Raw genomic sequence first — 11107 nt, forward strand, 5'->3', positions numbered from 1 at the left:
TTGAAGAACATTATCACCAAATTTGATCAATTTCTTAATATTTTGACTTTTGTACCGAAACTCCTTAATGAAAAAAACTCTTCCGATAACATCAATTGCTATTGAATCAACAATTTTTTTCTCTGTGTACATCAATGAAAAGTAGAGCAGTTTTTGTCTCCGAATGCTCACCTCGAACGATCCGAAATGCCTGACAATTTCAGCCACTTCGTTTCACCGATCGATCTTCGTCCATTTTCGTTTAAGCCTCAACCTTAACCATGAGGATTATCACAGAAACTCGTAATACGTTATTGCGCATTCTATATCTTTCTCTCGTCCGAGTTTCCTTCTTTTGCAACATCGCTTACGCCTCGTAGAGTTACGTTGGACATTACGCACCGACCGCGTGGCTTCTTACGATCCGAGCGGAGGCGTAATGTATTTATAAACTATATCTATACATGCACCGCCTTTGTATGTATATAAATATAAGCGAGCATAACTCACATTTACATGAGATATTTTCGTCGTTCCGAGTTCAAGTGAATACTCCGACCGTGAAAACACTTCCGCGATCGCAGCCCTTTTCTTTGCAAATTATTCACCTCGAATCAGCCGAAAGTAATTTTTTCAATTTTCCAAACTAGTTTACACTAGACCGAACGTTTCTATTCGATATACAACGCTCGAAGACGCGGAAGCATCTTGTTGCACACTGCAATTTCAACATGTGTGTTACAGATAGTGAGAAACGTCCTTAACGTTAATGTGGATACCGGAGCGCTCACCTCGTCTCATCATCCCTACACAGACCTGTCATTCCCACTTTTTAGTGGCGTACACAGTCTCGCGATCGTCGCATCGCGCCACCGTCTCAGCAATATCTGCTTCCATTTAATGACACTGAATCCTGGCATTCAAGACCCCCCGGGTATAAGCTTCCATGCAAAAGACCCTTAAATTTGAGACGTGCACTAACTGCCCACCGACGTAACGGTGGCCATGCAAATTGGACCCTCTTCCGGGAACTTTTAACTTTACGGCGTCGGATCTACATGCATATCGAAAAATAACGGAATCGAGGATGCAACACTCCTTTACATGGGAGTTACATTAGCGCGAGGAACGGGCAAGAGTCGATCGCAACCATTCCTGAGACGGGAATCGAATCGTTTTATCGATCGCTTCACCATTTTAACCGGTTTTCCTTCTATTTTTGATTGACGAAAGTGGAAGAAACAAAGTTCCAGTTAATGAGAGCACAAATGTGAATAAAGAGTTGATCGTTACGAGCATCCGGATTTTTTGGGGTTCTTTCTCGTTTTTTTTGCGGCGAGGAATAAAAACTTCGATTTCACTTAGATTGAACACAACATGTCCATTTTCAAAAATCTTCCAAAGCCCGAAGATCCTTCAATTTTAAATATTTCTGTATGATTTTAGTTCAGGCGATATAGCCACTGCTTTTCGAATCAAAACGCTCTTTGGTTTTTGGAGAATCGTGGAGAAAAATGTGGGTTCCGGTGGAATAGTTTTACGCCGAATCTACCCGAGATATGAGAATTAAAAAATTCTATTATAGAGTTGAAATAGCAATAAAGAAAACCCTTCAAATTTCAAAAGTCTATGTGTTTTCCCCTCACCGCTAAGAAATCGTGAAAAAGTCCGAAAAAATCTGGCTCCCAAACGGGGTGACCCCTCAAAAAGCTAGTTATTAAAAGAAATATCGACACCAAGAATTCCAGTTTAACGCAAAAACAAGAGGGAGCCTGAGACAAAATCGCGGAGCCCGAGCAACATCTTCATCGGTATGAAGACGGGGAGGAAGGAGAAGGAGCAATAAGAATCGTGTGAGTTCTCGCGAGGGAAAGACCGAGAGGAAGTTTCTTTCTCCGCACGGTCGCAGCGGCCGGTCTTTCCATCGTTCCATACCGCGTTCGGGGAACGTTCTATACATAAAAGTATCCACGCACACAGAGTCGATTTGGAGAGCCGAATGCAGAGGAGAGGCAAGATGAACGATTGGACACGTACGGAGGGTCGGTCACGAGGAAAAGGGCGTGATAAGACGGGGAAGCGACTTTGAAATACGGCGGAGTTACGCCCTTCACTGCAAAAACAAGCGTGTTGTTTTAACACGTTTCCAGCGTGTTTATGTTGTCGCCATTTTCGACACGCTTTTTGCCGTGTTGTTCATGAAAACAACACATATTAATCGTGTTTTATAAAAACGCCTTTCCGTGTTGTTAAAAAACGGTTTCCCGTGTTGTAAAAAAACGGCTTTCCGTGTTGTTACAACACGTTTTAGGCATTTTCCTCTTTGTCGCCCGATTCGACACATATCATGGCGTGTTGCTGTTGTGCATATCCGCACACTTGAAATGCGTTGTTGGCTTGCGAGTAAATTCACTCGCAAGAATGGCGAAAAATACAACAAAATATTTTTTTTTTACCGAGAATTACTACTGGATGCGTCTCGTTCGTGAACCTCGGATATCAAAGTTCGAAGATTTGGAAACGAATTATTTCTGAGAAAAATTCGTATACATCGAGGGGGGATTCGATCGACCTACCTACCTAACACGCTCTAACTTAACGGACGCACGCTACCCACTACACTAATTCGCTCATGAGGTAATGTTGTCAAAAAGTCCGTTATACGAAACGCAAACATTGTTTACGTTTGTAAGTGTGAGCTAACCTCGTCTTCGTCCTTTGTCCAGCCAGACTCTTTCTTCTTTTTCTTTTTGTTTGTAGTTGGCTCGAGTCTGCGCTCCTATAGCGTTAAGACCATACGGCCATGTGATGAAAACTTGCTTCTCGTTTTCGTGATTATTCGGTTCGATTCGGTCGGCGAAAAGACGCATACGTTTAATTCACTTATTATTTGTGCCACTCAGCGAGCATAAAAATGGAAAAAACGATTTATTGCAAAAACGAAGAGCGATGCAAAAAAATTAAATTTTGCAAAGTGAACGAAAAAATGAGTGATTCCGAATGTGTCACCCAAAAAATCCGCGAAGCTTGTGAAAACGACTTGCTTCTGAAAAAGAAAATCGAAAATCAAGCCATCGTGTTACAGAAGCTGATTCAAAATCAAAACATTTTATGTGACATCGAAGCAGAGGAAGAAATAATCGATGAATTGGAAATAACCTGCATTGTTCCGTTAGGCGAAAGTCTTCTATCGTGTTCAACGATCTACGCTATCGATCAAGACGGCTCTCTCATTGAAACCCAAGAAAAAATAAGTGAATGTGTGGAGGAGAAAGAAAAGGTAAGATTATCTCGATGTTTTATTATATAAAATGTAGAATAATGAATCTAAACGATTTACAATAGGATAAAGAATTTATAACACATTTAATTCATTGGTAGCGATAAGATTTTTCATAAATCTCTTTGCGTCAATGAGTTTTAATAAGTGTTTCTTAAGCCAGTGATCAAAGTTCAGATTAAATTTCTTTCTCCGCAAGAAAATTTGCATCAAAATTTTTTTCTGACAGCAGTTTTGATGAACTTTCTTTGTAAACAAGAAAAGTTTTGGTCAAATTTGTTTACCGCAGCAGTATTTATAAAATTTTTTTTCTTGCAGCGGTAAAAGTTATGGTTCAATTTTTTGTATAGCAGTAGAGTTTTGAAAACATTCTTTTTAAAGTGATCAAAATTTTAATAAAATATCAATACGTTATCAAAATTTTGATTGCTATAAAGCGAATGTTTTCAAAACTTTACTGCTGTACAAAAAATTCAACCATAACTTTCACCGCTGCAAGAAAAAAAATCTTATGAATACTGTTGCGGTACACAAATTTGATCAAAACTTTCATTACTTAGAAAGAAAGTTCATCAAAATTGTTGCGAGAAAAGAAATTTGATCCAAATTTTTTTGCAGAGAAAGGAATTTGATCCAGACTTTTACCGCTGACAAGAAAAAATCATTAAGAAAATTATGAATATTCTATTGTAACCAATGAACTCAGTGTACTCAAAGATGAAAGCTTACATGAAATTTCTTTTATTGTAAAGAAAGTTTTGAACTCCTGAGATTTTTATTAGGTCGAACGGTCATAAGATTTGCTTTATGCTTTGAGAAATAAAACTGTTGAGCTTATTTTTTGGAATTTCAGGAAAACCAATCAATCAACAGTCAATTTAAAAAACTGAAAACAAATGACTTCACTGAAAAAAGAAGCATAATTTCAAGCTTCGTTGGAACGCCAACATCATTGCCAGAACTGACCCCGGAGTTGGTTCAAAAAGTGAACAACGGAGGAATGTTACTTGCTCAAAAGTCATTAACGTATTTTTGGGCAACTGATCTTTTGCATCGCACTAATGGCATGCTGAGTAAAAATGATTATTTCAACTACGCAAAAGCCATTGTTAGTGCTTATCCAGAGCTCAGCGGCGGAGACCATGGATGTGTAAGTTTTCATTTCTTTACATTTCCAGTTACTACAATTGTCAAAGCCGTCATGTGCTAAATTTTTCTTTATTGAGTTTTCTTTTATTATTGCAGGGGATTGTACGACATCAGTCAAGTACAAATGTGCGGAATCGACGTGCTAATTCAGAACGATCTGTAATGAAATTTGGCGAAGACAAATTGAAAATCGGTCAAAATATTCCAACTGTTTTACGATTCATAAAGAGTACGTTTGAATTTCTATATTAATTTCCATAAATATTAGGGGATCTCTTGTTACATTTTTATTTTTCGCAGGCGTCCTGATGTACATGGAGTAGATGCGTTAAAAGAGCTCGAAAGAAATATGAATTCCGGTGACACACCGCACGTACGTCTATTGCTCAAAGAGTCTGTGAATTTACGGAAGAAATGGATAAAAATATTTACACAAATATACTGGATATCATAAAACGGCAATTTCGTTTAGGTCGACATTGACGACAAGATATTTGCCATTTTATTTTACTTTCTAAAATGTGTTGTACATATAAGTATGAGTAACTTCCCAAAACCGTGCTGAAATCATCCGTGTTGAAACAACACACATTATCAGTATTATATAAATTACAAAACGGAAATTGCCGTGTTGTTCGAAATTTTACGGCGTTACGTGTTGCTTCAACACGATTCGTTAAAACAACACACCTGCGAGATGTATTGTGTGTTGTTGCAACACGATTAGTTAAAACAACACACCTGCGAGATGTGTTGTGCGTTGTTTCAACACACCTAACAACACGCTTGTTTTTGCAGTGTTCGGTAGACGCACTCGTCGGATATTTCCTTTTGTAGAATACGAAGAGGGAGGGAAGAGGGAGTTGCCGAGAAGGCCCAGAAGGGACGCCGGAGCCTTCGGGGCCCTGGAACTCGATGCGGAGCAACACAAAAAATCCCGCCGAGAGCAGGACGGAAAGATAGAGAAAGAGCGACGAAAAGAAAGGAGGAAAGAGAGAAAGAAAGAAAGAAAAAAGAGGCTTGTTCGGGTTTGAGCGTGGAGGGCGCCCTACAAAGCGAGTCCCAACCTATCCCTTCGCTCCTTCGGTTGCGCAGGCCCCCGACATTCCCGCAGGCCGAAAATTCTCCCAGTCTTCGAGTTGTCCCCCTCAGCCCCACCACGGATTCATACTTCTTTTACCTCTCCCCAGTGCACACCGAACGTTCCTTTCCATTCGCTGTTTTATCCAACCTCATTCTTCTCCCTTTTCCGTTCCCCATTCGCTTCTCTCTTAATCTCCTTCCTTTTCCATGTGTTTTCTTCCCCTCACTCGCCCTTTTTACCATTCTTTCGCATCGCTAGGGACCGTCTCATGGGTCCCAAGAGGCCCATGCCGGCGCCGTATCACCACCTCCGTCTTCTTCGGCTCGAGCATTTCGACCTGTTCGCACAGCCCCTTGCCCCGCGAGTTCTCCATTTTACAACAGCAGCTTGCCGTGATTTCTCAAGTGACTCCGCACCGAAAGCCTGCCTAACTGACCCTCGACAAACGTAGGAGATAAATGAAATCACGATTCATCGAAATTTCATTCTTAAACAAGTAACTCTGCTAAAAATCCAACAAGTTTTTTCTCACTACTGCTGTAAGCTCGGGACCAATGATCCGCAGGATTTTTTAAGCAAAATTCATCAATTTTGTTTGAAAACTTTGACGAACACGGTGAAAAAAAGCTAAAATTCGTCCGACCACATCGCCATTGTAAAGAAATTCGTTGGAATTATTTATTCCGCACGAAGACAATTTTGCTCGATCGTAAAGATTTTCTTCCCCACGTCGCACGTTCCGTCTAGAATTCGTATATAAAAACCAATGAGCTCAGTCGCTGGAGAGATCGCTGATTAATCGAAGTCTCCTGATTCGCCTTAAAACGAGTGCACTCTCAAATTTCCGGCAATTCAATTTCACGCCGGTGCTTAATCGAAGAACGCATGCAGGGATGGATCTCGAGGGTACGGAGAAATGGGCGAGGAGAGCCGTAGATGGAGGGGGGCAAAGCGCAGCAGGCAAAAGAGAACCCATGGTCGAGAGCGGCGATGTTGGGGGGAAGGAGAGAGGAAAGTTGGGGCTTAGGGGAGTGTATACAAGAGAGCACGAGACGCGCGACGAAGGAGGAGGAAAAAGAAACGAAGAACCGCGCGCCGGCGACAGTGCAACGCGAGAGAGTGAACAGGGACTGCTGAGGTGCAGAACGATAGGGGAGGTGAGAGGGGTGCAATGGCAGAATGCAGTGGAAAAGAAAGAGGGGAATATTGTGTGGCAGCCGTGGCAGAGAGGACTGAGGAGCCGGCACAAAGGGTGTCGCAAAATTCGCGCTCGAGTTTTCACATTCAATCACATTGTGTAATATTCTGAGGAAAGCGTTGTTTCTTTTGATCGGCCAATCGAATCATCGGTCAATCGGACGCTCAGGGAAGATCGACTTTCCGGAAAATCTGGTACAGCGGAAGCCTGACTCATCCATTGGCCTGAGATTCGACGTTAATTCGATTGGATCGAGTGCGCCGTCTTCGAATCGATATTCCGTCGATAAATGGTCGTAAAACAATGACGCGCTGCAGAAAAAATGGAGGACGAAAGTTTCTGTGACAGTAGGACGTTCCGTTTGCCCTCTACAAACCGCGGGCCTGACGGTGTTTCGGACACTCTGTATGGAGGAAGGCTCTGGAGTGCGCGGTGGGGTGGAAGAGGCTTTCGGCGGTTAGTAGAGTGACTGAGCGAGTGAGCCGAGAGCGAGCGAGTATTTTCGCTGGCCTTGACGCAGCGACGGAGGGCGATGCACCTCCTGGCGAACACTGTGAAACCGGGACCGAGCGCTCTCGCGAACTGGCATCGAGCACACGTACACAGGGAGAGGAAAAGAGAGAGAGAGAGACGTCGAAGCAAAAATTCTCTACTGTAACGTTGGGAAGAATAAAAATAAAACTCCATGTCGAAATATTTGTCGGGAAGAGATGAAATGTTTTCTGAGTTGCGGATCAAGCGAATGTTTGCGGTTCAACGATCCTCGGAGTGATTTACCATCGCATCCGTTGATCGCGACAAGCTCCGTCTCTCCCCTCGTCGCAGCATCAGCATTCACGACTCGTGCAGCTTCCAACGCGCTCTTCGACGCTTCGAATTTTCGTGATATCCCAATAAAATCAACAACACTGTTTCTACGCACGTACGCGATGATCAAACGCTCCGGTCGCTTATAAACTAAAACCGGAGAGACGGCAAAATCGACGGATATAATGGAAGAGGGCGACAAAAAGAGCGAGAGCGAAATAGCCCGAGCTCGATTTCACAGAACCCATTTCTCATCCATTATTTTCCCCTTCGCACCGATGCATCGCTCGCGCAAAAACGCGCATAGGCGGATCGTCGCGGCGCGTGATGCGTCCAGCACACGGACTCGACGCATAGCGCAGCGGGCTCCGCTCCATTGCATTAGTGTGCGTGTGTGTGTGCCAATTGCTCAAATTCAGAATGACGCATCCGCTATTATTTGCCGAATTCGATAAAACGAGATCCGCCCTTGTGCCTTTCACCGACCGCGAACACACGCGCGTGTATAGGAGCGTATGCGAGTGTTGCTCAGCGCAGATGCACAGCACCGGCTGCAACGTGAATCGCATCGCTCATAGGCGCGCGCGTAACACACATCACGAAGCAGCCAAAAGAAAGAGTACAAACGCGCACTCGTACGACGCATATACTCAAATAAATATGTATCTGTACATGCGCGCATTTAGAAAGAGAGAGGCCAGCAAGAGACGCCGAGAATATGAAAGAAATGCAACGCGCGCCGCGCCAAGGAAGGAAGGAATGAAATAAAAAGCGGGAGACGGGCGAGCGGGGTTTGTAACGCGCGGAGGCATAGCAGGAACTCCACCGGTCCAATCTACACGCGCGCGCACGCACACAGCCGCCGAATCAAAAGTGTGGAGAAACACAGAACTGCGTTCAGCCGCGTACACGTACACGAGTGCTTCTTTGCGCCGAAGAATCGGCGGAGAAAAGAGGGGGGAGTCCAACGCTCCGAGAGCTTTGGGGCCCGGTCCAACCCGCTCAATGCCGACCTTACCCAACCACCGTGTTGGTGAGTAAGGACCCCCCTTCACCCCTTCTCGCCGATGGAAGCGGTCCCCGCACTTGTCCTCCGCCCCCCTCGCCTCGAACTAATTCCCCTTCTGTCGCCCTTCTGCCCCTCGCGTCCGCGGAGCAGCCCAACTCGGGCCCCCTTCGTACACTGTCCGCCAAAAGTCGACGAAGAATTTCGCCGTCCTTTGCGTTAGCTCGGCTCTCCTTGCACTATCCAGGGCCTCAATTTATCAGCGAAACTCTATTTTTTTCCGTATTTCTTCATTCGAATGCGAACTTTTTATTTTTTCGATGTTTTGAGAGCCTTGTTGCAGGCTTATACAGTCGCAGAAGATCGCGGGACTCGAGACGCGAGGAAAACAAATTCAGAGAAGGCTGCTGCGCTCGGATCGTTTTTAACTTTGACGAATCACTCTCAAAAATTCTGATGGAAATCTCTAAAGATTATTCAATTTTTCGTCGCTTCTCGTCGGGATGTTCACACCCAGACACAACTCCGAGTCTTTTTTAGACATAAAGAATCGTTAAGGATGTACGCGCGCGCGTCGTATTGGTCATATTTTTTTAAAAGAATTCTCGCTCGTTCGTATATAGCAGAATATTAATAAAAAAGCGTTATCTCCATATTTTAATCGAAAATAATGATTCAGTTCGTTGCAGAACATACTTCATTCCGAATCTTTCACATGATTCGATAGTACACTGCGAAAAGGCCACGTTTGACAAAGCTAAACGCAGTCAGTTGACAGATTGGATGAGAGATCACCATAAATAAAACCTTAAAAAGTACAGCTGTCACTTCCATTGACAATGTGATATGGGTTATTGTGACGTATGGGCCTGAAAAAATTCAAGATTCTGTAACCATTTGTCGTCTTGGACTCAATATTTCTAATTCAGATGGCCCCGTTGACCCCCTTTTTTTAGCGTATCTACCATTAGATTCCGCGCGATCCAATTCATATGTAAGTTAAAAAAAAATTAATTGTAACAAGCGAAATGTGATTGGATTGAAAAAATATGAAGTAATTCATCGATAGAATAATGTAGTTACATCAATCAAATCGGTTTTATTAGATCAACTATTACGTGTTCGAGTTTAACTAAATTTGATCAATTTTAAGACATTTTCGTTTATCTCATTCGGTGAGTTACATTTACCAATCCTTTTTTCAGTGTCTAAATAGTGGCTTCAATCTTTCACATCTAATTTAGAAACAAAAATGTTGAGTTGAAGATGGTTGAAGGGGCCAGTAAAAGTAATTTGATATTTCACAGGAATTTTGGTTTGTAAGGGATGAACAAATGAGAGTGCTATATTCAAAAACAGCCTTCGCGCCTGTACATCACTAGAGAGTGAATTTTGAGCAATTTCTGGAATTAATTAATATTTATTATGATTGTTAGCGGTAACGATATATTTCACTGGGAATTCTGACACGAGTATTGCAATTGTATGTAACACAGAACGTGTATCAGTTCAGTGTAATAACATGTGGCGACTGTGGGGACCTCTGCGCTTGAAATCGTGCGAGTCACACACAGTCTCATATTCTCAAAGGTGGCCCCGGTGTGTTTTGTGGTCACCCACGCGATTTCGCACGACTGTAGGGATCGGTTCACCACTTCGTGCCAAATAGACAAAGCCTTCTCGCTCGCCCATTCTCTTGCTCTTTCTCTTTCCACCGAATCGCTCTCGTGCGCTCCGAGCCCACCATACCCATATTCCTGTATATCGGGTGGTGCGGATTAAGTTATACGAGCTTTGACTTGTGAAAGGAGATGCTCTGTGGGAAAAGGGCTGATAAATATTGTGCGATTGTAGCGAGGCTGAGCAGCGGTAATCTGGGAGGCCTTCGTTCGAGCCTCTGCGCTCCTGGAGATGCTTGAATTTTCTGTCCTCGAATTCTCCCAGGCGGTGGAGAATGCTAAGTCGCATCAATTTTCACGCCCCTCTCGTCGTTCTCGCGTTCGCAAGGTCAAATTAAGATTCGCCTCTCTCTCTCTCTCTCTCTTTTGATCTCTTGGAATGAAAACACTTTGATTTGAAGCATTTCTCACAACGAGGCTCACACTCTCGGAGATAAAATCTCGCGTTTATTTGCTCAAGACACCTTGTATATCGTATGATGCGTGAGCGCAGCGAGCCAAGAATCCTCGCAGTGTGCTTTCGCACAGTCCGAGCCGACGAGTGACTGGCCGATTATGCAAGCCCGCGGAGACGTACGTTTTAGTGGGTCGTATAGTTGCGCCACTATATGGACGAACAAGCGACGGGTCTTTTTGCACTTCGCAGTCGTCGCAGTCGTCGCGTCGTACTCGTTGTCGTTAGTTTTCTCCTCGACTTGGCTCAACTCAGAGCTGCCTTCTCCTTCCTTCGATATCCAACGCGCTCACGTTCTTTGTTGTATTCCGTTTATCGCCGCGTGCGCGGACGACGATTATACAAATATGTTCAAACCCGACGCTTCACTCTATGACACACGTCGATATTATGCTGAATTTCATTGCACCTTTGAACAACGATTTTGCACCTTTGCGTTAAACTCGCATTGGCGCTCATCCAAATGAACAT

The 11107-nt window shown here is 43.7% G+C and overlaps 1 protein-coding gene across 2 annotated transcripts; it reads left to right on the forward strand.

Annotated features, from left to right (window-relative positions):
• Nucleotides 1–2309: 2309 nt before the first annotated feature.
• LOC122407000 (uncharacterized) lies at nucleotides 2310–5170 on the forward strand. Of its 2 annotated transcripts, XM_043412924.1 has the most exons (5): nucleotides 2310–2616; nucleotides 2740–3259; nucleotides 4113–4409; nucleotides 4505–4637; nucleotides 4709–5170. In XM_043412924.1, exons 2-5 carry the CDS (start codon nucleotides 2894–2896, stop codon nucleotides 4729–4731), a joined length of 819 nt encoding a protein of 272 aa, XP_043268859.1. In that variant the 5' UTR covers nucleotides 2310–2616; nucleotides 2740–2893; the 3' UTR covers nucleotides 4732–5170. The 2 variants fall into 2 exon arrangements, with proteins under 2 accessions (XP_043268859.1, XP_043268858.1); XM_043412923.1 differs by having other exon boundaries at nucleotides 2310–3259.
• Nucleotides 5171–11107: the final 5937 nt, after the last annotated feature.

Source organism: Venturia canescens, chromosome 2 (genome assembly GCF_019457755.1).
Source record: "Venturia canescens isolate UGA chromosome 2, ASM1945775v1, whole genome shotgun sequence".
Classification (NCBI taxonomy): Eukaryota; Metazoa; Arthropoda; class Insecta; order Hymenoptera; family Ichneumonidae; genus Venturia; species Venturia canescens.

Bases quoted from the DNA above. Each gene is read 5' to 3' on its own strand.
- LOC122407000 (XM_043412923.1), top strand. From the start codon at position 2,894: ATGGAAAAAACGATTTATTGCAAAAACGAAGAGCGATGCAAAAAAATT. The intron at 3,260-4,112 runs GTAAGATTATCT...TTGGAATTTCAG, and splicing joins GTGTGGAGGAGAAAGAAAAG to GAAAACCAATCAATCAACAG. The intron at 4,638-4,708 runs GTACGTTTGAAT...TATTTTTCGCAG, and splicing joins TGTTTTACGATTCATAAAGA to GCGTCCTGATGTACATGGAG.